General features: G+C 45.1%; 1 protein-coding gene across 2 annotated transcripts in view; it reads left to right on the top strand.

Annotated features, from left to right (window-relative positions):
- The window catches only part of TMEM163 (transmembrane protein 163), a 308,243-nt gene that overhangs the window by 236,489 nt on the left and 44,002 nt on the right, over nucleotides 1-27,752 (top strand). For both annotated transcript variants that reach the window (XM_037850481.1, XM_037850482.1), the window contains exon 5: nucleotides 6,841-6,937. In XM_037850481.1, coding sequence (XP_037706409.1) covers nucleotides 6,841-6,937 — 97 coding nt within the window. The remainder of the gene's footprint in view (nucleotides 1-6,840; nucleotides 6,938-27,752) is intronic.

The following is a 27,752-nucleotide window of genomic DNA, read 5'->3' as shown; positions in this document are numbered from 1 at the left end:
TGTTTCTGCCCTTGCCAAGCAGCCAGTGAGCCTGTGAACCCCGAGTCAGGGCCCTGCGACGGTGCCCGTCTCTGTCAGTGCCCGCGTCCTTGCCAGGGCCTCTGAGGCCTTCCAGATCTGCCTGGAAGTCCTGTTGACCTCACCTCACCATTCTCCCTCGTGCTTGGTCCCTTTCACCCACAGACTGCTTTGAGGTTTCTCAACAAAGGCGAGCAGGCATCTACCTCAGAACCTTGTTCTCCTTTTTCCCCTGTATATCCGCAAGGTTGCCCCTTGAACAACGCCTGGCACCAAATGGGTTTGCAGTGAAAATGTGCACAATGAATGAATTCCAACATGCATTCTCACGTGCTTTTTCCTCACTCTTGCTGATCAAGCTAACTTCCTTCAGTTTCTTTAATTTTGTTCAAATCACTTCTCTACAAAGATTCTTGTATGATTTAAATGCTCCCTTTCTCTACCCTTTGAGGAAAAGGAGTGTGTCTTGTTTGCTTTCGTATCTAATGCATAGCAGGTTTCTTGGCATATGGTAGACCCTCAGTAAATGTTTCCCTCCATCTCAACATTGGTGTAGTGTTTATTTAACAGGCAATTCATGCACTTTGTGAAAACAGAATAAAGCACATAATAGGGTTTATACAAGGGCCTCTCTTCCCATGTGTTTTCTGCAGAAGCTGTTAGCAGTTTCTTTGGGTATCCTGCCTGGATATATTGTATGCATAGATAAGGAGCTATACATTTGATAAAAAATTGAAATTCACACACAGGTAATCAATCTGACATTGAAAATACCTAAATGGTTTGTTTTGAATAACCAGTTTACTTAAGTAGTAAGATTTCTGGGTGATGTGATTTTCCTGAGAAACGGGTTTATCTTGGTAAGTGTGCTGATTTGAATCTATTGTGTCCCCCCAAAAGACATGTTCTTTAATCCAGTCTTGTGGGGGCAGACCTATTAGTCTCTTGGTTAGGGTGGAACCTTTTGATTGAGTGTTTCCATGGAGATGTGACTCACCCAGCTGTGGGTGATACTTTTGATTAGATCATTTCCATGAAGGTGTGGCCCCGCTAATTCAGGGTAGGTCTTGATTAGTTTACTAGAGTACTTAAGAGAGCTCACAGAGAGAAGGAGCTCAGAGAAGGTGAGAGAGACATTTTGGAGAGAAGCTAAGATATGTAATCCAGAGTTTGCCCCCTGGGAGAAGCTAAGAGCTGACACAGACCCAGACACTCAGAGACCTGGGAGATACAGAGAGAGAGGACATCTGGAGATGCTAAGCTAAGAGATGAAGCCCAGAGTTTGCCCTGTAGAAGTTAAAAGAGGACCTTCAGGCGCTTAGAGAGAAATGCCCTGGGAGAACAAGCAAGGATGCACAGGTACTGAGAGAGAGAAACAGAGACAGAAGCCCAGAGACATTTTGGAGACAGCCATTTTGAAACCAGAACCCAGGAGCAAAGGACCAGCAGATGCCAGCCACGTGCCTTCCAAGCTGACGGAGGTGTTCCGGACGCCATTGGCCTTTCTTCAGTGAGGTGCCTTCATTTGGACATTTTCACAGCCTTAAAACTGTACATTTGTAACTTAATAAATCCCCCTTTATAAAAGCTAATCCATTTCTGGTATTTTGCGTAACAGCAGCTTTAGCAAACCAGAACAGGTGGGTTCTACTCAGCTCCTCTTATTTCATATATAAGCAAAGGGCCATTTTGCTGAGTAAGGAAAGATTTGAGTGATAGCATGCTGGGCAGGTGGGCAGTCTTACCCTGGAGAAGGTATGGATCACTTGCTTGGAGAGCTCCTGGCCTGAATGAGCATCACTGGTCCAATCCACCCTCACTTCAACCAACCCATTCACAGTGCAGCAGGTAGATCAGGCTGAAGATAGAGAAGAGAGATGGGAACATGGAGGTGGGGAGCAGAGATGGGGTCTAGCACCTAGGAAAGTCAAAGAAAGGGGATAAAGGTGGGTAAGAATACAGAGAGGAGGGGAGGGAGCTCCTGAAGTAGGGGAGATGGTGGGTGTTGATAGTGATCGAGTGAGGAAGGGGCAGAGTCTTAAACAAAAGGGCAACTGGCATAGTCATTATGGAGAATGGGAAATGGCTCCAAAGCATTAATTGCTTCCTGTCTCCTTACCTTTATCTCGCCTCTAGACTGATTTTGGTTTGTGGCCTTTTTTAAAATAGTAGACCACACGGAGGAAAAGAGGACTTAGCTACAATAAAACAACATTAGAAACTGTGCAACCATATGTACTTTGTGTGTACTCACCCCTTGACTGTCTTTTATTTTTCATACTTTGCCTTGTATTTGAACAGTGTCCCAGGTTACAAGTGCTTTGGAGACTAGGGTAAAAGATGATAAATAAAACAATTACGCTTTAAGCTATGGACTGAATTAGTTAATCACTGGGGCAACTCTGTCTTAGATCTGCTGTAAATAAGAGGTTGATTAGAAGAAGTCTCTCTTCTCTGCTTTTGCATCTGATGGGAAGTAATTTAGGATTGGGAAGATAAGTCTCAGGCTTTATTTACATGAGCCGTTATTGACAAGAAGCTAAACTTTCAACCCATTGTCATTTTGGATGTGACAGTGTGTGTCAGGAGTTTTTGCCCTTATAATTTCAGAGGCAAAATTAATGCTTAGGTTATTTAGAGATTTATAATGTGTGCACAGTTAGCAATTTGCAGTCTTTAATGGAAGGAAAAAAAAGGTGCCATTGGCTTTAACCGGTACTTTGGCTTTTCTTAGCCATCTTTCAGACAACTAAATGCATTTTTGGCAAGACTCGTGCAGTGCTGCTTAAACTGAGTGTGCTACAGAAGCACCTGGAGGGCTTATTAAAACCCAGAAGGCTGGGCCGCACTGGACCCCCACTCCCACCCCACCCCCCACCCCTGGGAGTTTCCGATTCAGCAGGTCTGGGGTGGAGCTTGAGGATTTGAATTTCTAACAAGTCCCCAGGTGAGGTGAACAGCTGCTGCTGCTGGCTCGGGGACCCCACTTTGATAGCCACTGGTCCGGTGGGAATTGAAATTCAGTTTCTGCCAGGGCTGATTGGGGAGATCATGTTGAAGGGGGTGGTTGTTGACATGCCACTTTCTGGCTCTCAGAGTTTTCCTCCTCTGGGGTTTGGGGAGGAGGGAGAGGGACTCTGTCTTCATGCTGGTGACCGGGCTCCTCAGTGTCATCTTCCTCCCTTGGGTGTCCAGCCTCTCCGGGTGATGGCCACCAAGTGCTGATGGAGCAGTTGCCCCCTGCTCCCCCGCCATGCACACCTTGTGGCAGATCACACTTTCAGGTTCAGAACCAGCTGCACAGCCTCGTTTGCTTCTGACCCATATCTTGGCCACACCCTGAGACGGCTGCATTCCCAGGGCAGAGGTGGTCGGGGGATGTGATGCTGAGCCTTCCATTGCCCAGACTGTTGACCGGGGCTGGGAACGGAGCTGGGGTGAGGCGACCTGGGTTCTGTTTCTGGGTGGACTTCAGACTCCTTGGGTGACCTTGGACCAGCCTCCCAATCCTTGGCTCCTCATTTTGACCATTGGTGTTGATGAAACATGCCTCCTCACCTCCATGAAATAGCAGAAAATCAAAGGCTGGGTATGGTGAGTGCCTCCAGGGGAATTTATGAGCTGACATGCAGAAATCTGAGCACCTAAGGAGAAAGCTACTGTGTAAACACAATATATTATTAATAAAATGTTAAAAAATAGCATCACACCCTCTGCTAATAATAGCTGCCTTAGGCTATTAGAGCAGCTCTGCCACAGACTCCGGTGGTATCGAAGGAAGGGCGACTGTCGCTTTTGGATTTGCAACAACATTGAAAAGAACATGGAAATAGGTTTTTAAGACATTTTTGAACATATTCATGGGTATATTTGTGAATGAAATATGATTACAGTTCTGTGAAACTCAACTTTAACAAACCAAACCACACATTTCTCTTGATTTTCATGACAATTCAGAGTGGTTTTACAGTGCAGACTTTTTTGGGAACATTTGACCCAAATGTTAGGAGCCTCTTTCCTCCTCCCACTTCTGTGGTGGGATTATGATGCCCCCTTAAACTGCAAGGGGTGGGAGACTTACAAATCCGTTAGTAATTAATCAGTCAACAGTTAGATGTGTATTAAGCACCTGCTACATGGGTGCTCCAGTGGTGGATACTGAGAGGTAAAGAATATAGTTCTTGCCCTTAAGGAATTTATAATGGAGTTTTGACTAAGGATATATAAGCCAGTCACTGTACCAAGGCCGTTGCATCCTTTACCCGTCTCCTTAAATAATGTTAACAAAATCCACTCTGTCTGCGTTGCTGAGGCGCAGATCTGCAGTGATCATGCAGTGATCTGGTCAGAGATAGATTCCTTTGCTGCAGCATTTCTTGCAGTTTGTCCCTGTCAAGAAGAAGCTCAGACATCTGCTCCTTTTTCCTTGGGGGTGAGGTGACCCTGTAGAAGGTCGAGCCCACAAACGGTGGCTGCCCTGCTCGTGTCTCAGGGAGGGAAGCTGCTCGGTACCTGGTTGTACTGCAAGGCCTCTTGAGTGCCCCTGGACCCCGTTCCTTGCTCCCCAGCTGGGGTGATGCCCACCACCCTGCATTGTGGCCGCACATTGGAAACCCTCTCGGCAAGACCTCGCCTGGGCCTAGGCCAGGGGTGAGCAGCCCGAGCTGTACATTAGAATTGTCAGGGGAGCTTTTAGAAAAGATGTACAGATGCCTGGGTTTATCCCCCAGAGATTCTGATAGCACTGAACTGGAACTTAAAATATATATATATATTCCCAGGTGAGTGCAGGATGCCACCGGGGTTGAGAAACGCAGAGTTGACGGTTGGATTTATTTCAAGGGGTGAATCAAAGAAAGCCTCCATTTGTCACTTGGGACGTTTGTGAATGCGGCAAATAAATGCACCACAAAACCTGACTTCAGGCTCTGCTCCTGCAACGAACCCTCTTAAGGTCCCCTTTGCTCCTTTCAGTGAGCAGAAGCAGATTGCTTACAGGTAGGAAGGGTTACTTCAGCACCCAGCAGAGCTGGCTGGGTGCGGTCTTCTGTGTGGGCACAGCTGGGGCTCAGGCCAGTTAACCCCCTCCTCGGTGAGGCCCCCACCATCCCCTGAGCCCTGTCAGCGCTCTCCACTCCTGCTGCTGCTGCTGCTGCTGCTGCTGCGTGCTCCTATTGCCTCAATTATCTTTTATTCCCCCTGAGTGATTGTTTCCTTCCCTGGGACTCAAAGGATGCATAGCATCCATGGCAGGTCATCTTTTGGCTCAAGTCTGCTCACAGATTCCCAGCCCATCCCATGTTCCTCTCTATATATTTTGTATTCGGGGGCTTCTTTTCTGTGTTTAGTCCCAGCCTGCAGCTATTCCTTCTTTATATCTGTGCTTAGAAAGAGTAAAACTTACAACTAGAGTGTGGATTAAGAACCTCTGGTGGCCATGTCTACCGGCTTTGATTTCTGACTGTAATAGTGGGGGGATCATGTCTGTCCACAGGTTATTTAGGATTATAAGCACTCGGAGAGAGTAAAGGTGCCAATTCAAAGTTATGTCAGCAATTTGGGCCAGGCCGTTAGTCCAGAGAAAGGAAACAAAGATGGATAATGAAAAATGCATCTTGTTTGATTTTGGATTACGTGACTATCCTATGTATAGGTGAAGGTGGGGGCTGTCCTTGACCCCAAATGCGACTTATTACAGGGTAATGTTTCAATTGGCTTAATACCCATTCAGCAAAGCTGGACCGATAGCTGGGGGAGAGCTGGCTGAGAAGACTGCCAAAGGATGGGGACACCAAGCTGGGACAGGGATGGCTGAGAGCTGACTGTAGTCACTCTTGCATTTTTCCTCTTTCTTCTCCCTTTTCATTGTCAGCATTTGGTATTTTGACCCTTGTCTTGTTCCCATCATTTCCCCATTTCTACCTTCATTTTCCATCTGACTTTATTCTGCTATTTGTTGTGTCTGGGTTCCCAGAGCTGTGTCCTGTGTCCGGAGCCCACGGACTTCTTTGTCAGCTCCCACCCTACATCCCTTGGCCATATCCCTTTGTGAATCCTCGGGCTTCACCCTTCGTCTCATCTCTAAATTGCTCCTGCCCCTCTGCTGCCTGGGTATCTTGTTCCTTTTTCCCTCAATTCTTTTTATTGAACTGCTCCAACTTGCCCTCAACAGTTAATCTTTTGTCAGTACCAAACTGTTTTCCTCTTATCTTTGGGAAAATCCAAAGGTGTTTGTCACTTTGTATCAGAAAGAGACGGCCAGAGTAGATTTTTCTTTTCCTTTGTTTCAGCAAACACTAATAGGGTATGTTTACGCTGGGTGCCTGCTTCATCTCTTTTCATCTTCAGAGGGTAACTCTTATTCTTCTTTGACAGGTGAGTAAATGGAGGCTAAGTGAGGTTCGGTACCTTAACCCAGATCCTGCAGCAAATTAAGTGGTAGAGCTAGGGAAGAGCCTCCTGACAGAACCACCACTCTTAACCATTAAACTCTTCACTCTCCATCTGGAGGAGTCATTTAACGTTGCCTGACCAGACAGGGGAGATGGACTTCAAGACCTCAAAGCCCCTTCCACACCAGCATTCACGGGATGCTAGGAGCTTATGGAGGATGGTGAGCCTCCTTCCCATGCAGTTGACTCTGGTGATAGAACTCCAAACTGCATTGTCCTCGAGATGACCCAGATTCACTGTGGTCACTGTGGGAGTGTGGCAAATTGTGGCTGGGTCCCAGTGCCCTAGTGGGGTCATTGTCCTTGTACTAACTCTTCAGCACGGTGGCCTTCTCCCAGTTATGATTCTCAATGTTTTGTTTCCTTGCAGAGCCTGTGTCATCCTGGGGGTGATATTCCTTCTGTCATCCATATGCATAGTGGTCAAAGCCATCCATGACCTCTCGACGCAGCTGTTGCCAGAAGTGGTAAGGTCCTTCTTTATTTATCTGGAACATTCTTTCCTAGCAGTACCAGCTTCCTGTGCTACCTCCCACCACCAGTTGACTGGGGGGAGTTGAGCAGGTTGAGAGAGAATACACAAAATGTTGGAGGTTCAGAAGAACTCCTTTCAGTAATGGCAATGACGTGACAGAGAGATGTACTGGGTAAGATGAAAAGACCCCAAATGGTCTGGTACTGGGTTCTGTGTCCCTCTCCTTAGATCCTTTGACTATTTTCAAAGCAAGATGTCTTTTTATACAGACAAACATGGTTATTTTTGGGTAGCAGAGTGATCCAATTTGTGTTGTTTGTGTATTTGGTTCTGTGTCCATTCACTGACTGTGATAAGAATTATGTATATTTTTCCTTTGCATCTTCATTCAATACATAAATCTATTTGCATTAGGTTTTCTGGCACCATTGAAATTTGGATGCAGGAACTGGAAGACACAATTTCATACTAAAATGTATCTTTGGCCACCTTGTCCTGGGGATGAGAGTCATTGTCTGCACTCCAATCTTTTTTATCTTCCTTCCCCTTATGAATGCCTAAGAAAAAAAAATATTTAACAACCTCCTGTCAGACCATCTTCATAAAAGACAACCAATTTGGTTACCAGGAAATGAGGTTGCTACCATTACAATCATTCTTCTTTTACACAAGCTGCACAATGATTTAAATGCAAAATATGGGCTCCTTTCTTAGGATATGATTTGATTCAAGCCTGACTACCTGAAGCACCTTATCATATAAAGCCAAAATGATTAGACCTTTAACTTGGCTTATAGAAAAATATGTTAATCTTTTTTTGGGGGGTGATGTGTTTTGTTTGTGTATGTGTGTATGTGTCGTATGTGTGTGTGTGTGTAATTTTGTGGGGAAGGAGAAAATGAGATGCTGTGTTCATGTACATTTAGGAGAAGCAACCTCTTTAACTTCTTTATGTTGCATCCCCTCCCCCACATTTTAAACTGAGATTAGAGCCTTTAATAATCCTTTAGTGTCTTATTTATCATCATTCTTAGGAGCTTGCTCTCTAATACTCAGTGACAGGGTGGAAAGGTGGCTCCCAGGCCAGGAGTGTGGTTCTCAGTCTTGTTCAGAAGTAGCACTAGTCCACTTACTGCACTCTTGTGCTCTTCATCTCCTCCTAATTATTGCATGTCTCACCCTGATTTCCCTGCTAGTCTGGAACATTGGACTTTTCCATCCTTTTCCTCCACCAAACTAGCCTATCTTGGGTGAGACACGAAGGTATTAAGTGTGAGGAGACATTAGCTATCAGGGTAACATCTTTGCATTTTGAAGGGGGTGGGAGATGTGTGTCAGCCCTAAGAAATGTTTACTGGTGGGGATGTTCGGTTTTATGTTAGTTGACTCATTCATTTACTTCAACATTGCAAATGAATTTCCAGCAGAGCTAACGTGATAAGGAATGGGTAATTAGGCACACAGACGTCTGCAAAAGTCTCCGTTGATTTTCTCTTGGTAGCCGAAGCACTTTTACTGGGAACAGTCTTGTAGAAACTTGTGGTTTAAGAGAAGAAGCTCGAGACTTAAATCTCATGTCAAAGTGTAAAAAAGTCTAACGCTCTGCCTGAGGTCAAGTTTGGAGAGGTTGAACCCACACCCACTGCGTCTTTAAAAGTTCTGATGTGGGGTTTAAAAATCACAGCCCTTTGAGGTCATCTTGTCCAAACTCTGAGGAAAAGGATAAGGATTTTTTTGTTTGGTTTTGTTTTTTAAGCCTTCAAAGATAGGAAAGTCTAACAAAGGAGGCATCATGCTGTGTGAGCTCAGGTCTCAGAGGGGAGGCTTTCTAATCGGCTGAGTGGCACACCAGGGCCAGGCAAATGCCACCAAAGTCATAGCCATCAGTGTGTCAGTCCCAGGGCTTCCAGTCCCCTCACTCTGCTCCAGAGGCCTGTGGAACTGATAGGCTACCACTCGGCCCCACTGCTGGCCTGCAGACTTTCAGAAGGCTCCTTGGGCCATGATGCAGAAGCCAGGCCCGAGCCGGCCGGGCCTGTGGCGCCGGGAGGGTGTGTGGCTGGGTGCAGGAGAGCCCTCTCTCAGCAGCACTGCCCTGCACCAGCGTGGACCCAGGCAGCCAGAGCTTCCCATTTCTAAAGAGAAAGTGGACGTCTGTGTAATGTGAAAAAAATTGGCAACTAATTCACAATTTTAAAAAGCCCTGGTTGGGAGCTAAATAAAGCATTTGGTTGTATGTAGCCTATAGGCTGTGAATTTTGATACTTTTGGGTTAAACCAGGCAGGGAATTCGAGATCTCTGATCAAAATCAGGGAGACTGGTCTTCAGAGCCTCAGGTCTGAATTGAGCTCTGAGCTGCACCTGCATCCTTGCTCGTAACTGCAGAATTCCAGTTGTACCTGTGATAGCTATCTCTTTCCTTCCCAGCCCCATTCCCCTGGCAGTGTTCTTTTCATTTCAATTCTGAATGTGAGAGCAATTGCAAGGATGAGTAAGTTTTAAGTGAAAGAGAACGCAGTTAGGAATTTTCCAAGTGTGAACTTGGTTGGCTTTAAGCCATCCACTGCCGATCCTCGGGGTTGTGCTGTGGAGAAGGCAGGCCAGCCCCAAATCTGGGAGCCCTGGACCCTGAATCCAGGATGTGTTGCCAGGGCTTCGTGAGCACACAGCACCAGCTCCCTCCATCACAACATGCAAAAGCTGTCCTTGGGTTCTCAATGAAACAGATTCCAAAGAACCCTTCTTTGAAGCTACATATGAGCCATGGTTCCTAAAGTGGAAGGAAGAGTGACCAGAGCTGCATCGTTAGCAAGAATGTTGCTTTGCCTTTGTCCGTAGGAGGCTTTAGAACAGTGGCTTTCTCTTCTTGTTGCTCCTTCCCTTCCAGCATCTCCCTTTCTTAAGGACAGGTGGTGATGTTCCCCTCTTTGGAGGACCCCAGGGCTCTCAAAGCTGAAGTGATTTACCTGCGGTCATCAGCTGGCTGGTGGCAGAGCCTGGATTTGAACTCTTGTCTCCTAGTGCAGGGCTGCCTTGGCTCCTGGACCACAGGCCTATGTGGTCCCACTGTCTGTGGCTTTTCAGGTCTGTCCACCTGTCTTCTCATGCTCCTGGAGGGAGTGCTGCCTTAGGCTGTCCAGCGGGAGAGTGTTGAGCTTGTCCCATCTCTGGCCTTTCTGGCTCTTCCTGCCACCCTGCCCCCCACCATTTGGGCCCCCTGCATTTTGTGCAATGACCAGAGTGTGCCATCCACTGCTTTGTCTCCTGGAAAGTTCATAATCCAGTTAACTGAGAAGCAATGGAAAATGTGGTAGGACGATACGGCATGAGGGGGACGTGGGAGGGCAGAATCACGGGGAAGGAAGTGCTTTCGAGAAGCTACTTAGCATGGTGGAAGGGAAGTGGGCTTCGTGGGCACACCTCCAGGGTGTGGCTCTCCTGTCTGCCTCTTCTTACCTGTGTGACCACAGGCAAGTCCCACGGCCTCACGGCCTCTCTGATCCTCGTTTCCTTGGATGTAAAATGGAGACAATACTTGCCTCATAGGTTTAGGTAGAGAGCAAGTGAGCAATTTGTCTAAAACGATTAGCATTAGAACCCCACAATACTGAGGTGGCTGCTGCTCTTGACATTCCGAATTTTGAGGTTTTCAAATTCAAATGAAGTTACCCCACCTTGTGGCCTGAGGTGAATTCAGACTTGGCTCCTTGATCTTCCACTGGCTGTGGGCCAAGACCTCCGGCTGCTCTGATGGCCCCCGAGGGATCCCCCTGGACTCTGGGGGTCCTGCCCTAGCTCCCTGGATGGGGACACAGTTGCTCTCCCTTGGGCTTCAGGGGGCCACAGCCAGCTTCTGTCCCCTCTGTCTCAGAGAACACAACACTATCGGAGGCCCTGACCTCTAAGCCCGACTCACCACTCATTGGCAATGTGACTTCTGGCAAATCCTTCCTCCTCTCTGAGTAACAGTTTTCTCATTTGTAAACTGGTGTGGTTTTACTTACTGTACAATAGACATCGTTAGAATTAAATGAAGTAACAGACATTTGTACACTGGGGTGTGCTTTACAAAGAAAGGTATAGTGATGACATTGTGTCCTGTTCCAAGACCCTAAAAATCCCATCCTTGCCCTTGAGCTTCCTCTCTGCATCCTGTTCAGTTAGACCAGCTCATTGGCATCTTCTGCCTTCACTAGGCCCTGGCTTCTTTACCTTGAGTTCTTGGCCAGTGTTTGGGCCCATCCTTGGACAGTCATGTGGCAATGCTACCGGTTACAATTATAATTACCATAATAAATAATCCACAGCCACATGTTGATAATAAGTGCTGTCATTTGAATGCCTGCACATCTCCAGACTCTCTCTAGGCACTGCATGGTCAAAGTCAAAGAGCAATAATTGCTCTCAAAGGACTTTTTTTCTCAGAGGACTTGGCTTTTGCTCCCAAGGAGTTCACAACTGGGGAGAGACCCATAAACAGATCCATTCATTATGTAGTGACAAGAGCTATGATAAGAGGCAATCCAGGGAGAACACAGAGGAGCTTCTCTTATCGAGCCTGCAGGTCGGGGTGGTGTGTCAGGGCCATTCTGGAGGAGCAGACCCTCCACCTGACCTCCAAAGGAAGAGTGGGAGTGGGCAAGGCAAGCGGCTGAGGGGCAGGGCACATATCTTTGTTAGCAGTTTATACAAGAGTCTTTATGTAGAGGAGAGAGGAATAGAGAGGAAAAGGAGAGACCAGTTTGTGTTTTAAGTCAGAAATGAACTCTTAGCAAAATTTTGTTTCTTCTTCCTTGGGGGGAAAGGTAGTCCTCCAGGCCTCCCCTTGCCCATCTCCCCACTGAACCCTCAATTGCCTAAAATTCCAACCCACCCACCAGAACAAAGCAGCTTCACTTGAGCAACAACAAAAGGGAGCTCCTCTTGATGGCGTATTCTCTTTCAGGAGGACTGTCATTAGCTTGGCTTCGTTTCCAGACCCTGCAGAATGTGAGGGCCATTTCTCATGGGGTAGTTGTTTCTTTCACCGGTACATCTGTCCAGCAGCAAGTGCTGAGTGTCTTCCACACTCGAAGGACGGGCTGGGCTCTGCAGACTCCAAGAGGGTCAGTCGTTTTCCCTCAAGTGCCTCAGATATGGGATTCTACTCTCGTGAACTAAACAGAAATAAAACTCTTCAGGAGTCCAGACAAGAACCTCTCCTAACTGTCTTCCTACCTGTGGAGTGACTGTGATTCTTTGGATTTACAGACTTCTGTATTTGCAGGGTGTTTAGCATTCCAGGTTTAGCTTGGGTTGTTGGAGTGATTTCTGCACTCTCCAGCCCCTTGGTTAGCTCTCTCTCAGGGCACCCCTACCTTGTGGAGGATGCAGGCAACCTGGACTGCCTCCTGCCCACACTCCTCCTTAAGGTACAAGGTTCCATGTGTTCTCTCCCACTCCAGGCCTCTCCCTTCCCCACAGTTAAGCCCCTGAGCTCCCTCCTAGCTTACATCCTTGGAAATCTCACATCTACAAACATGGCTTCTCTTTCTAGTCTCTTCAGTTACTCAATGCCTGCTACTTCCCACCTGGGCATTTAATTTCAAGGTCTCTTCACTACCTGTCTTGAAAGTGTGCTACTTAAAGACCCTCATCTCTTCCCTTCCATTCCTTTTGCTACCTCAAGTTCAGGCTCTGCCTCTTCTCAGCCTTCTTTGGCAGTAGATTCTCCATGGCATCCTTGATGAAGTAGGAAATAGTTAAAAGAAGAAAATGAGGGAGAGTGGAGGTGTGGACAGTAAAGGCTTGGGGCTGGGTGAGAGGTTTCACAGAAGTGCTCCCCACCCTGTCAGCCTCAGAAATAGACTCCAGGTCTCCTGAGGTTGGCGTCCAGCCATGGGAGTGAGGTTCTAAAGGGTTCTCTCACTCTGAGGGAACCCCATGGCACTGTAGCTGGGGTTGAGGATGTGGGAGCAGAAGCGAAGGTGACAGACTGCAGCTCTGCCACTTCCTAACTATATCTTCCTCAGTTTCCTGATTTGTAAAGTGGAAATACTAATGGCCCCCATTCGTAGGGCTGTTAGGAAAATAAGATGAAATACTGTCAGTGAAATGCATAGCTTATAACTGTTGAATAATTGACTGAAATTATTGTCAATAGAGAAAAGGCCTCTGAGGAAGTTGTTGGACTAGAGAAAAGGCCTCTGATGCCTTTAGTTCTGGAATCTTAGGCCATATGGCCTAAGGAAAGGCCCTCAGGGATGCTCTTTTCAGCTTGGGTTGGGTAATGCTGTAGGTTTCTTCTTGTGCAATAACCTATTAATCCAGAATGCACCATCAGCTGTGGGGAGATTTGTCTCCCAAAATGGCATGCTGGCAATTATAACCCTAACTTTAACTTGGAGATGTACTGACTAATCATTCTTCATAAACAGTCACGCATGGTCCAAGGCTGTCAGAATCCCTCTGTCCTCACTCTGCCACCATCTCCCCAGCACAGCACAGCAAAAGGCAGAAATTCATGGTGTCAGGCTATTGGTGGTGCACTCTTGTTACTTCAGACAGAATTATTCCATTTTCTCAGCAAGACTGGCTTCTTCATTCATCCTAGAACCAGGACCTACCAGCTTCTAAGCAGTAGAGAACTGAGTACTGATGAAAGGAGAATAGAGTCTTGAAATAGACCCACGCACATATGGTCAGCTGATTTTCAACAAAGTTGCAAAGGCAATTCAATGGGAGAAAGGAAAGACTCTTCAACAAATGGTGTTGGGTCAACTAGATATCATTATGGGAAAAAAATCTTTATACAAAAGAAAAAATCCTTATATAAAAACTAACTCAAAATGAAGCATAAACTTTAACTTAAAAACAAAGACTATAAAATTCCTGGAAGAAAGCACAAGAGAAAATCTTTGAAACCTTGGGACAAGCAAAGTTTTCTTAGATATGGCACCAAAAGCATGAGCCATTAAAAAAAACCCAATTGGTTGGCGTTCATCAAAATAAAAAAATACTTGCTCTTCAGAAGACACCATTAAGAAAATAATGAGACAGCACAAAGGATTTGTATTTGAAGAAGAAGAAGACAAATGACCTGATAAGATGGGCAAAAGATTTATATAGCCACTTCATGAGAGAAGATATATGAATTGCCAGTAAGCACATGAAAAGATACTTGACATTATCAGTCATCATGGGATTACAAATTTAAATCACCACTACATACCCATTAGGGTGTGTAATATGTAAAAAAAAAGAAAATACCAGCCATGTCAAGAGTTGGCAAGGATGAGCATTTGGAACTTTCATATACTGATAGTAAAATGGAACAACCACTTTGGAAAATAGTTCAGAGATTACTTACAAAGTTAAGCATATATTTATGATATGCTCCAGCCCAACTCAACCCCAAGACCAAAGAACATGCCCAGAAAGCTCCCCATGAATTTTAATAGGGACTTACTTACAGGAGGATTCTTCCCAATGGCAGATGGTTGGGAAAAGAAGTCAGTGATCCGCAAAACAAGAGGAAGAGTAGTGCCTTATGTAGTTCAGCAGAGCCTCACTTGATTTGGTTACAAAGAAACCTCAGCTGAATCTCCTGGAAGTTGATTTCAGCAGCGCCTCCTGAGACACCTCAGCTGAGTCTCCTGAAAGTGGATTACTAACAGCGACTAGGCTTAATGGCTTTCAGTATCTGTGCTCTGGTCCTGCTGGCTGCTTTGTGCTCAAGACTCCACCCTTTTCCCTAAGGGAGCGGTGGGTGCTGACCCCTTGGCTGCCACACTCCACCCCTACACAGCAGTTTATGTTGACCACAGGACATTGTATCTGTATTCCACAGCAACAGTATAAGAGATAACAGAACATTAGGAGCCCTCCCACATAGAGAACAAAGTGATGCCTCCATGGCCAAGAAAGGAAATTAAACCATTCTACCAATAGTTGATAAGACCTGTGAATTCAGTCTTTCTTTCCATGTTTTCTGATATGTTGCGTTCTGTCAGCAGAGTATCCCACACAGTCCAATTCGCAGGGGTCAGTCCCAGGCAGGCCAGTGGCACCTGATGATGGCAGTTCAGCATTGAGATTTATTGTGCATGTAAATTACTGCAGAAGCCTATTGCAGAAAGGTGTTTGATATGACCTAAGGGCAAAAAGAAAAATGTTTGTGGGGAAATGTGAAAGGCAAATCCTGTTGATCTAATAGAATACAAGCTAAATTTCCATTAGTAGACAGAAGTGTTCCTGGAAAAGGGCTACTGTGGGGGGGGGCGGATTTCAAATACCATATTTTTTCTCCCTGAATTTGCAGGGAGCTTTCTGGGGTTACATCCATTGTTAACTGAGGCATAATGAGTGTCCTTGAAGTCATACATATAGTTCTTGGAGGTATTAGGGTCCTGGATTAATGACATAAGTAACCGGTGCATTTTTTGTATTAATTGTGGTTTAATGCTTAATTTGGGGTGACCCTGATACTCTACGGGTTTAGGATTCCCAACCAGCACAGCTGCCAGGACCACAATCAACCTTACTTCCCCCCATTTCTAATGCTGTGGCACAGGCAAGAGCAAATTATTTTCATTACCTCATTGTGGTTGTAATGTTGCCGGACCTTTTACCTGAATTCACAGCACACACATGGGTCCCATAGTTACCAACTCAACAGGGGTGGAGCAGCTGCTTAAGTTCATGAATTGAAGTTGTTGAGGGCTGGTTGTAACCGATGGGTCCACTGCTGCAAGGATTATTTTTCATCTTTTAGCTGCTCTTTCATAAGTCCATTCGTTCTTTCAATTAACCCTGCTGCTTTTTTTGGGGGGGTTGTATGGCAAATGAAATGTCCATAAGACATCATGTTCAGTAGCCCAGGCTTGGTTTAATTTTACAGTAAAGAGGGTCTCTCTAACATTGTCCACATGTGTGGGGACCCCAAAGAAAGCACTTACTTTCTCTAGACTACATATTATAGTTCTGGATAGCTTTTCCTACTGGGAAGGCCAGTAACAGCCCAATAGCCATGTCTAGGCCGTAAAGGCATATTGTGCACCCTCAGATAAGGGAATGGGCCCAGTGTAGTCTACTTGCCATCTAGTGACTGGGATCTGCTCATTGCTGATGTGTCCGAGTTGGTGAGGAAGCATTCTTGATCATCACAGCAAGCAGGAGGGGCAGGTGTCCACATCTTTCAGCTGTTGCCTCATGATGGGCAACTGGAATTGCTGCACCATCCTCCACAGAGTCCGGTATCTTCGGTGTCCTGTTTTCCCATGTAGCCATGCAGCAGCTTTGTGCGATGTTGGCGCCAGGCTATGAACTTTTGCTAAAGCATCTGCTTCGATATTGCTAGGTAAAGAGTCAGTAGCCTTGCGCTTGCAGCAGGCAGCCCAAATGCCTTCCCACATTTCTTTCCCCCATTATGGGTGGCCAACAATGGCCCATTGCTCTTGCTTCCACATGACCATCCACACTGTTAAGCCCTGGTACACAGCCCAATTGTCAGTACAAATAGTGCATCTCCTGGTTTGTGAACAGTGAACAGCCATACAGCCCTAATTCAGCCCAGTGGCTGCTTTGCATAGTCCCAGTTTCCGACCATATAGTATCTGTACTAGGTTGCATGGCTACTCCCATCCAGGTGGCGGGCTGCCCTTGTGCTGATCTATCCGTATACGAGGCAGACTCTAGTATACTGCCACATCCATCAGTGGTAGGCACAGAAACAGCCACTTTGCAGGGTTCAGCAGGGAGGGTCAAATGTTGTTCTTCTGCATAGGAAACTGGTCCTAGAATATCATACATTTCTGCACTTAAGGAACTGTTGTTAAAGACACTGTGTGTTGCAGCAGATAATAGGCTTTCCATTTTGTCAGAGTACTCAGCTAAGCACTCCCTGAGTGCAGTTTATTTGCTGTGTCCTTTATCCATCCTTGTATGGGGATGGCAGTGTACAATGGCACAGGGCATTTTGGGTTTAGTCCTACAACTTGCAGCAGATAATTATAGGCAGTGCATAGTTGCTTTTCTAAGGGGCTGTATCATAACTTAGCCCATTTCCAAAGCTGAGACCAAAAGCCGAGGGGAACTTGTTTTGCCTGTTGCCTTTGCCACAAGCCCTACCCAAAGCCAATATCAGTACTGGCCACATCCAATTCACAAGGCATGTCTGGGTCCAACCCTTAAAGCTTGAGCCTGTGTGACAGTTCATTTAGCCTTTTCAAAGGCAGCCTGCTGTGGAACATCCCATTCCCGTGTTTTTACTTTCCTGACTAGGACATATGAAGGTTTTAGGATTTGTGCTAAATGGGATATAAATGGTCTTCAATAACCCCCCTCCAAAAAAACAAGGAAAGTCATTAGCTGTTTAGGAATATGTGGGGTGGGATAATTTTGTACTGTATCAACAACAGTGAAAGGAATAGTCTTAGTGTTACCTGACCAAACAACACCCAGGAATTTGACAGAGTACCCCGGCCATTGCAATTTATCCTGGTTCACTGCCCAACCTTGGCTTTAGAAGTGAGTCACTACAGCTTTGGTGTAGTCTTCCAATTTTGCAGGAGAGTTACTTGTTAACATAACATCATCAATATATTGAAACACAGTGATCTCTGCTGGAGATTTCCACATTTTTAAATCTTGGACTACTAGACCATGGCAGATAGTGGGACTGTGGAGATATCCTTGTGGTAGCATGGTAAACATGCACCCATGTGAAGGTGAGTGCAGACTGGCTGGAGGGGTCTGTTCCGGTTTGCCAATGCTGCCTTTTCGCAAAACACCAGAAATGGATTGGCTTTTATAAAGGGGGTTTATTTGGTTACAAAGTCACAGTTCTAAGGCCATAAAGTGTCCAAGGTAACTCATCAACAATCAGGTACGTTCACTGGAGAATGACCAATAGCGTCCAGAAAACCTCTGTTAGCTGGGAAGGCACTTGGCTGGCATCTACTCCAGAGTTCTGGTTTCAAAATGGCTTTCTCCCAGGATGTTCCTCTCTAGGCTGCAGCTCCTCAAAAATGTCACTCTTAGTTGCTCTTGGGGCACTTGTCCTCTCCTAGCTTCTCTGGAGCAAAAGTCTGCTTTCAAAGGCTGTCTCCAAAATGTCTCTGTAAGCTGCAGCTCCTCTCTCAGCTCCTGTGTGTTCTTCAGTGTCCCTTTTGGCTATAGCAAGCTTGCTCCTTCTGCCTGAGCTTATATAGTGCTCTACTGAACTAATCAAGGCCTATGCTGAATGGGCAGGGTGACACCTCCATGGAAATTATCTAATCAGAGTTATCACCTACGATTGGGTGGGTTGCATCTCTGTGGAAACACTCAATGAAAGAATTACAATCTAATCAACACTAATATGTCTGCCCACACAAGACTGCATCAAAGATAATGGCATTTTGGGGGACATAATACATTCAAACTGGTAGAGGGTCTAAGGAAATATTTTTTAAAAAAGCATTAGCAAGATCTAACAAAATGAAACCAGCCTAATTGTTTATTTATATCCTGTAACAAAGTAGCTATATTTGACACAGCTGCAAACAAAGGAGGAGTTACCTTATTAAGCACTCTATAATCGATAGTCATTTACCAGTTTCCATCAGTTTTTCTTACTGGCCAGGCTAGGCTATTGAATGGGCTGTGAGTGGGAATTATAATGCCAGCTCTTTCCAATTCGTTAATGGTGGCAGTGATTTCTTGATGGCCACCGGTAACATATTGATGCACTGCCACTCTGAGGGAGGGTACCTTTACCAGTGACCACTTAGCATGACCTCTTGAGATGGTTTTGACCACCTGGCTGTTCTAGTTTGCTAATGCTGCGGAATGCAAAACACCAGAGATGGATTGGCTTTTATAAAAAGGGGGTTTATTTGGCTATACAGTTACAGTCTTAAGGCCATAAAGTATCCAAAGTAACACATCAGTAATCGGGTACCTTCACTGGAGGATGGTCAATGGCGTCCGGAAAACCTCTGTTAGCTGGGAAGGCACGTGGCTGGCATCTGCTCCAAAGTTCTGGTTTCAAAATGGCTTTCTCCCAGGACATTCCTCTCTAGCAAGCTTGCTCTTCTTCAAAACATCACTCACAGCTGCACTCCGTTCAGTCTCTTTGAGTCAGCATGTTTTATATGGCTCCACTGATTAAGGCCCACCCTGAATGGGTGGGGTCACACCTCCATGGGAGTATCCCACCAAAGTCACCACCCACAGCTGGGTGGGGCACATTCCAAGCAAATCTAACCAGCACCAAAACGTCTGTCCCACAAGACCACAAAGATAATGGCATTTGGGGGACACAATACATTCAAACCGGCACACTGGCATTGAAGACAGAATTCACCTATAGTAGTCTGCAAAATGATGTTTTGCAAAATATCAATCCCTAGTATATATTCTGTAATTGGAGATATATACACTGTGTTCTTTTGAGATGGTAACTGGCTAATCTGTATTAGTAGTTGTTCTTGTGTTGCTTTAATGTTTTGGCCCTCATATCCAGCAATGCTTAGCATAGGACCCCAGTTCGTGGCCATTTTCCCATATATTAAGGTGCATTCCACTCCGTGTCTACTAAGGCCAAAACCCTACTATGTTCATTAGTGTCGGGCGGGGGGCAAAAGATTGTTCTATATGTGGCCTAGAATCCCCAGTATTGTTCTTATTTGGGGATCTTGACCTACCCCCTGTGCTAGGGAGAAGAGGGCCTCCCACACCTCCTTGGCCAGGGGGGCAGAGGGCTCTTTACATGATATCGGCTGTGTCTCTTGGCCAGAATCCACATCCTCCTCTAGTGACCTGGTTTCAAGCTTAATAAACCTCTGCTCCTTGGGCAGCTTGCTCCCCAGTTTAACTACTACTGCATTTGTCTGCCCATCAATATCCTCAATTTTAGCTCCAACAGCTATTAGATCTCTCCACATTTGTCTCCACGGTTTGGACTACCATGTCCCCTCAGGACACAACCGTTAGCTCTGACTCCAGCTCTCCTTCGCCTTAGGCAATCTGTCTCCCCCCAAATGTGCAATCATTTGGGCAGCCTATGAGATGGGCTGCCCTATAAGTGCGCTCAGAATGAGCACCAAAGTTCCAGACCACTGATTGGGAGCAGTATGTGGAATTATCTCATTAAATCTTGTCCGGTGGCACCCAGTGTATAAACTACATGCATCATCCCTAGTCCCTTCAATATAGCTCATCAATGGTATTTCAATAGGGGGTTTGATGAGGCAAATCCCCTCATGGACCATACCTTGACTGGAATATAAGCCAGTTAGGTAGTGAATTTGTTTCCATTTTAGGGGCTGACAAATACATGCATTGATGCAGAGAAGGAATGGGTGGTGAGAGAGGACAATTTAGTCATCTTATACCCCAAAAGCAGTACACCATCTGCTCCAGTATCCCACAATCACAGTAGCCAATTAGATAAAAGTTCTTTGGGTTTTTGCCTATGCTGAGTCCCAATTTCTTATAACTTGTAAGTGGTAAAATCTTGCATTGTAACATGTATTCTTTGCTCAGCGGGTGTGGCTGGGGTGGCAGACGCATCAGTGGCATCATCCCCATCCACTTGGGATCCCAGTTGGGCTGGGACATGCTCTGACTTAATCTTACGTTGAACCAGGGGGAGAACAAATTTACACCCTTCATCCTCTGTCTCCCAGCCTGGGAATCCCCATCATATGAAGAAAAAGCCACTGGGTCCCAAGCTTTGGGATCTCAATCAGAGGAAGTTAGAATATGCCTTATGTGAACCTTAGGTAACTTCCTTCTCCTTACCCTACCATAACGACTGCTCATATTTCCAAATTTTCATCTATTTTCTGTAGCCTCTCATTTAAAGCATCTTTCAACTTTGCTTGGGCTACCCACATATCCCTCTCTAACTTAAGTTCCTCTTTCAGGTGGTGAACTGATTGCAGCTGATTGCAGGGCCCCCAGGAGCAGCTGTGGTGACCCAGCAGCTTTCCTTTTCCCTGCAAAATCCCATCTGTCCTGCGCCCTGTTGCAGGAGGGCTGTTAGTCCAGCCAGGGAGTTATAAGCATCTCCATACTCCCTCAGTGGCCCCCATTCATCTACGAGGGTAGCCGCCCCTCCCCATGTGGATGTTGCAGGTCATCCTGGGATCTCCCCGGAAAATCCTTCCTTCCCAGTATTGATGCTTTCTGTGGCCAGTGGCTCTCTGGCCTTCTGGCTGGCTGAACAAATGCTCCCGCTCGACTCAACCCCAAGACCAAAGAACACGCAAAGCAAACAGTTCCCCATGAATTTTAATAGGGACTAATTTACAGGAGGATTTTTCTCAATGGCGGCCGGTTGGGAAAGGAAGTCAGTGATCTGCACAAACGAGAGGAAGAGGAGGCCTTATATGGCTCAGCAGAGCCTTGCTAGATTTGTTTGCAAAGAATCCTTAGCTGAGTCTCATGAAAGTTGATTACCAAGAGCGATTAGGCTCAAGGACCTTCAATGTCTGCATGCTTAAGGCTCCATCCTTTTCTCTGAGGAAGGGGGTTGGGTGCCGACCCCTGGGCTGCCACACTGTTTGATTCAGCCTTTCTACTCTTAGGTATTTACCTAAGAGAATTGAAAATACATATCTGCATAAAGACTTTTACGCAAATGTTTATTGCAGTTTTTACTTCCAAGTAAAAAAACTGGAAACAACATAAACATCCATCAAACAGGTGAATGGGAAAGCAAATTGTGGTACATCATATAATGGAATCCTGTTCTGCAATAAAAAGGCACTGACTCTTGACCTGTACAACAACATGAATGAATCTCAAATTAAGCTGGATAAAAGAAGTTAGGCTAAAAAGGGTACATTTACATAAAATTTTAGATGTAAACAAATCTAATAGTGATAGAAAGCAGATCAATATTTGCCCAAGGATGGGAGTCAAGGGTGGGAGAGGTTATAAAGGGGCATAAGGAAACTTTTGAGGGTGATGGAAATGTTATCTTGCATTTAGTGATGGCTTCACAGGTATAGATATACGTCCAAATGATCCAAGTGTGCGCTTCAAATATGTGTGGCTCAGGTGCATCCGGGGGCTGTGCTTGGCCACAGATAACCTTATATTGCTAGGCCAGATAGGAATCCTGATCAGATCCAAACACAATAAATGCTCTGAGTTGCTAAGAGGTGAGATTTTATTTTTTTTACTGTAACTCATACATTCAGTACCTGGGGTGTTGACAGCACCACTAAAAGTCGAATTATAAATAGAGCTGTAATAAGACAAAGTGTATGATAAGAGGGGGGAAATGTAAATAGTAGGCTAAATATAAAAACTATCACCAGAGGCAGATAGTAAGTTGCTTTTGCGAAAGGTGACAGCTATTGTGCAGTTTCCAAAAACATTAGGGAATGCCTGGCAGGGGCTCGGGCTCTTGAGAGTATTAACCATTTTAAACCTCTGAAAGCATGGACAGGTTATCCCCTTGGTCTCTCACATACAGTATGATTTGCTTCTCAGTTCAAGTGTTACCTAGGAAATGACTGCACAAGAGTCTCCGATTGGTTCTCTTTTCCTCGCTGCGGCAGCCTTGGATTTTAATCAGAAAATGATATGTCTGTGACCTGTCTCCTGTGGTCATGCTGTTCAGTCTGTAATGCCTCCTTGTGTTTTCCACCTCAAAAAAGTGCTTTTCAGCTTGATGTCTCAGACCTGAAACATACGTAGAGGCATTAGACTCACTGCCACTTTAAAATAAGGAAACAAATTCTCAGGTGAGGAAGTAAAATGACCCCTTCCAGACAGCACAACATTGGTGTCAGAAACACATGATGAATGGAACCACGGCTCTTGACAGCTGCTCGAAGTCTCTTTCTGATCCATGGTTGCATCTTGAAGTACCACAGAATTGGAGATCCGAGAGTCAGCCTTTAAGAAAAGCCAGTAGGACTGGCTCCTTGTACCATGGAGAAAATATGGCCCAGAGAGACTCTGTCTCACAGAAGGTTCTGAATAAGCTCCAAGCCCAGGATCTCGCCACACTCTATCAGTGGGAGTGAACTCCCCATCCCCCACGCCTGCTTCGTGGCCTTGACGTTTCTGACCTGTGACGTGAACACCGTCTTAGGTGGCTGCTGGGTTAGGGCAACAAAAAGGGAGAGGAGGGAGGGAGAGAAATGGTTCTTCCCTGCCCCTCCCCATCCCAGCCGGCTCCAGGGGTGCCTGTATATTTATGGATACTTGTGTTTATCAAATAGGGGTGTTGGTGGGTCAGGTTGAGTACTTGGCTTTCTTCATGTGCCTGCACTTGACCTTGGGAATGTTATTTAATCTCTTGGTACTTGCTTTTCCATCTGGAATGTGAGAACAAACAAACCTATCACTTCTTTCTCTTCTGTGAGGTTTCAAGGGTACTTTCTAATCTTTTGAAGGAAGAAAAAAAATGTAAATGGTGTTTATTTAACAGTTTAAGGTAAATACATTTTTTCATTCACTTCCCTAAGTATAATAAGATCAGCACGCTCCTAATATTTCCCTATTTTTCTGCTTCCTGTTTCACAAATGGAGAGGATCATACGGAATGCTTTTTTATTTCTCAAGCTTTGACTAAAATATCCCTGTTTGTTTGGTGCGCACAGTGTGTCCTAGTCCAGCAGAGCACTTGGGAGCTGAGCTGAGTTCCTCCAGTGATGAAGGCTCCACAGTTCCTTGGGCTGCTTTCTGCTCCTGTGATCAGTGCTGGTAATTTGAAATATTCTTCTGTAGCCAGATATGAGTATTTGGTGACAAAGGCACACAAGGTTGTTAGGGAGACATTAGATTCTGCTCTGGGAAGCAGTTTTGCAATAATGGGTAAAAATTCTTAATCCTTAAATGATCCTATTTAGTGGACCCTCTGATCACCCAGCCCCCCAGGGAAGTTGAGAAGTGGAAGAGAATACAGGATACCCTGAAGAACGTTTCAAGGAGAAGCAAAACACGAAAGCCAGGCTGGCCATGGGCACTTGTGAAGATCCCCAGACTTTGTCCTTCCATTGCTGCATGGCTGGCTGTTCCCAAGAGGGGGAGTGCAGATGGAGGGAGGTATAGGAGGAAACTGCTGAGGGAATACACTCACTGTTAAGTGCTCTGGCCTTTGACCCTCTGCCCACTGCTAGGGAGAAGACGGCATTGGGCGAAAGTTGTCGGTGCCCTGGGTTCTGCCTGCAGCCCATCTGTTTCAGCTAGCTCTATCCTACCCCATCTGGCATTTGCCCCAAACCCATTGCTGGCCCCAGGGTGGGTCCCATCCTCTGTTCTCCCATAACGCCCCATGCTGATCTCTGTGGTAGCTTTTAGCACATTGCAGTGTGATTTTCTGCTCACTGGTCTCCCTGGAGCAGACTGCAGACTCTTTGAGGACAGACTCACTGTCCACCAGCTCCTGATACAGGGTATACTGGCATATAGCAGAACTCAATAAATGTTTGTTGAATGAATTAATGCATGCCTGAGTCCATTGGCTCTACTGGATAGGCTAGTACAGCAAGCACCTGAAGGGGTGTACCCAAGAGGAGCTTATCTTTCCAGGAACCCCAAACAGGCTGCTGAGATCTTTGCTTTTGTTCACAGCAAAGAGGACTTGTCCCCAGACCACTCCCCATATTCTCAACCTTCACTTCTTGACTCTTCTGAGCTGTAGTACTAATGCTGTATGTGAACAGGTGATAGGCTGGTGAGGAAACTCACACCACATGGCCTGGCTAGGTTCCAAGCATCCAGAAGGTTCCAGGCTTCCCTCCAGCCAGATCCCATCCAGCCTGACCCTTAAGGTCCTGCTTGCTGGGCCCCCTACTTCTCCTCCTAGGCTGAGTGAAAGGGCCTTCTCTCCTTAGGCCCTGGAGGGAGGGAGGGAAGGAAGGTAGAAAGGACCAACCGCAGGAGTGGAGGAGTCATGGTTAGGGGTGGGTCCTCTCTGTGGTTTGTGCTAAAGTCTTCCCTCCTTCCTTCTGCCCAAGGTGACTGACTTCGCCCACCCCCAGGAACTCTCTGCTCTACCATATTCCTCGTTCTGATCTTTCAGCTTCTTATTTTGGATCTTAGACTTGAACTCCCTCTCTCTGTCTGCATTTCTTGGGCCCCATCTCTTTCCTTTCCGAATTTCCTCTCCTGTCCTTGCTCCTAGCTTTTCTAGGAGAAGTTCTCATGAACTTACCCAGCATCTAACCCAGATAATCCACATTAACTGGAATGCTCTTTTGAAACTTTCTTTGGGGGTCTTACTTTTTCTTAATGCATTTTTTCCCTGATTATAAAAATACATGATTATTTTGGAACTTGTGAATGGCAGACAATCTCTTGATCTTTACAACATCTTCCCCCCAACCTATAAAATTTCCAGTTCGACCAGGTTCTAGGGTTCTTGCTTTCTTCGTGGGGTCATCACAAAAAAGGTGAGGTTGTGAGTCCGTGGAAGGCAGGAACTGTGCTGTACATCGCTGCATTCCCAGATCAATAGAAAACTGCTGAGTGGATGAATGATGCCATGTGGCTCAAGTAGGCACAAGAAATAACTATCATCTTGCTTGGGCCCCATGGTCCGGGAAGGGTGGTGCCGTGAAGGACTTGGGAAATCGTGTAGTCCACATCCCCTTTACCTGCCTTTTCCTAGAGCACGTTAAATAGAGTGTGGTGGTTGGGGCAGGGACTCTGGAAATAGACAGCCTGGGTTCAAATCTTAGTACTGTCCCTCGGGGAAGTCTGCTTAATCTCTCTCAGCCTCAGAAAAACTCCTACAGACTGCCTGTAAGCCCACATCATCCACCACTATTCATGGTCCAGAATGGTAACAGAAATGTACCATTACATAGTAATTGCATACTGTTAAAATTTTGGCATTTTTGAGTCTTGTAAAAAAATGTATATATAAAATTTATATGAATGCAGTCCTATGTATGCATGTGTGTATGTCTGATTTTTGTTTTATACATACATAGAGAAGAGTATATTATTCATGAATGGATATTGTACATATCATGCTGCAACATTTTACTCAATGTTTTTAAGATCTAGAATATTTTTGATGTTCATTGCTATATGACAGCCCATCATATAAGTTCAGGTACTTTAGCCATTCCCCGTTGATGGGCGTTTGAGTAGTGTGGTGGTTTGAAGCGGTCTGTACCCCCAGAAAAACATGTTCTTAAATGTAATCCATTCCTGTGGGTGTGAACCCATTATAAACAGGACCTTTAGAACAGGAGATTTCAGTTAAGGTGTGGCCCACCTCAAGAGGGTGGTCTTAATCCTATTTCTGGAGTCCTTTATAAGCTGAATGAATTCACACATGAGAGAGAGAGAAAGGAATCCACAGGAAGCAAGAAGCTGAAATGGAACCCAGAAGAGAGACCAGGAGATGGCGCCATGTGCGTTGCCATGTGGCAGAGGAACCAAGGATAACCAGCAACCAGCCCAGAACACCACACCCAGTCTTTGAGGAAAAAGCATTGCCTTGATTTAGATATTTTCCCGGCCTCAAAACCATGAGCAAATGAATCCCCATTGTTTAGTCATTTCATGGTTATTTTCTTGGGCAGCCTAGGAAGCTGAAACAGGTCATTTCCAGTTAACTGTTACTATTACAAAGATGCGACAGTGAAAACTGTTGTTGTATTATGGTCAGGTGAAACATGTACAGATGGTATTTCTATAGGGTAAATATTTAGGGATGGAATTTTTGGATGTTGGAGTATCCACATTTTTACTTTTAATAGAAACAGCCTGCCAAATTGCCCTCCATTGTGGCTGCACCAATATACATTCTTAGAATGTCACCATACTTGATATCTTTAATCTCATCACAATTTTCCAGTCTAATGAGGAAAAAATGGTATCTCATTTTAATTTGCTTTCTCCTGATTACTGGAGAGGTTTATTATATATTTTGCCTCTTATATAAATTGTGCTGCTTTATATCCTTTACCCATTTTTCTATAGCAGTTGTCCTTTTCTTACTGGATTCTGGGAATTACTTATATTCTAAGAATCAGACTTGTTATATTTAAACTGTAAATAATTTCTCCCAGTAGCTTGCCTTTGTTAAATGTTGTGTAACTTTTGCTATTTAGAAAATTGGTTTCTTTTCTCCTTCATTTTTTTGCAAGTAAATTAATCAGTCTTTTCCTTTATGAGGTTGTGGTATTTTGGGCAAGTTAGGGCGTTCATGCCCTGATGCCATGAAGATATATGCCTGTATTTTCTTTTAATACATGTAAGGAAATGAGACTTGCAAATTAGGCCTCTAATGCACCTGGAATTTATTTTGGTGTTTGGTAGGAGGTAGGAATTCAATTTTGTTGTTCCATATTTTTCCCAGATGAATATATGACTTTTCTAACACCATCTGAAAAGTCTCCTCCATCATACACAATTTCCAAAGATGCTTGACGGTCTCTGGACTTGTGGTTCCATGGATCTTCCTGTACATTCTGTTCCAGGGTTATGATTTTTAATTATTGTGATTACCATGAAATGATCTTTGCTTAGGTTTTCAAAATTTTCTTGGCTAATTTTGCATTTGTAGTAGTCCTTGTGAATTTCAAAATCCATTTGCCAAGTTTCATGAAAAATCCTGCTGAGGTTTTGAGTGGGATGGCATTAAATTTATTGATTAAACTTTTGGAGACTTGGCCTCTTTCAGTTATTAAGTCTTCCCTTCCATTTCCTCTTTCCCCATTTATTAGGTTTTCTTTTATATCTTTTAGTGAAATTTTGTAATTTTCTTCATTAAGGATGTTACCTGTGTTTATTAGGGTTATTTTATTTTCCTGGGCTGCTTAAGCAATACCATGAAATGGGTTTGGCTTAAACAATGGGAATTTAT

This window comes from Choloepus didactylus, chromosome 9 (assembly GCF_015220235.1).
Source record: "Choloepus didactylus isolate mChoDid1 chromosome 9, mChoDid1.pri, whole genome shotgun sequence".
NCBI lineage: Eukaryota > Metazoa > Chordata > Mammalia > Pilosa > Megalonychidae > Choloepus > Choloepus didactylus.
Note: the sequence above shows the minus strand (reverse complement) of the source record. Positions and strands in the feature narration are given on the sequence as shown.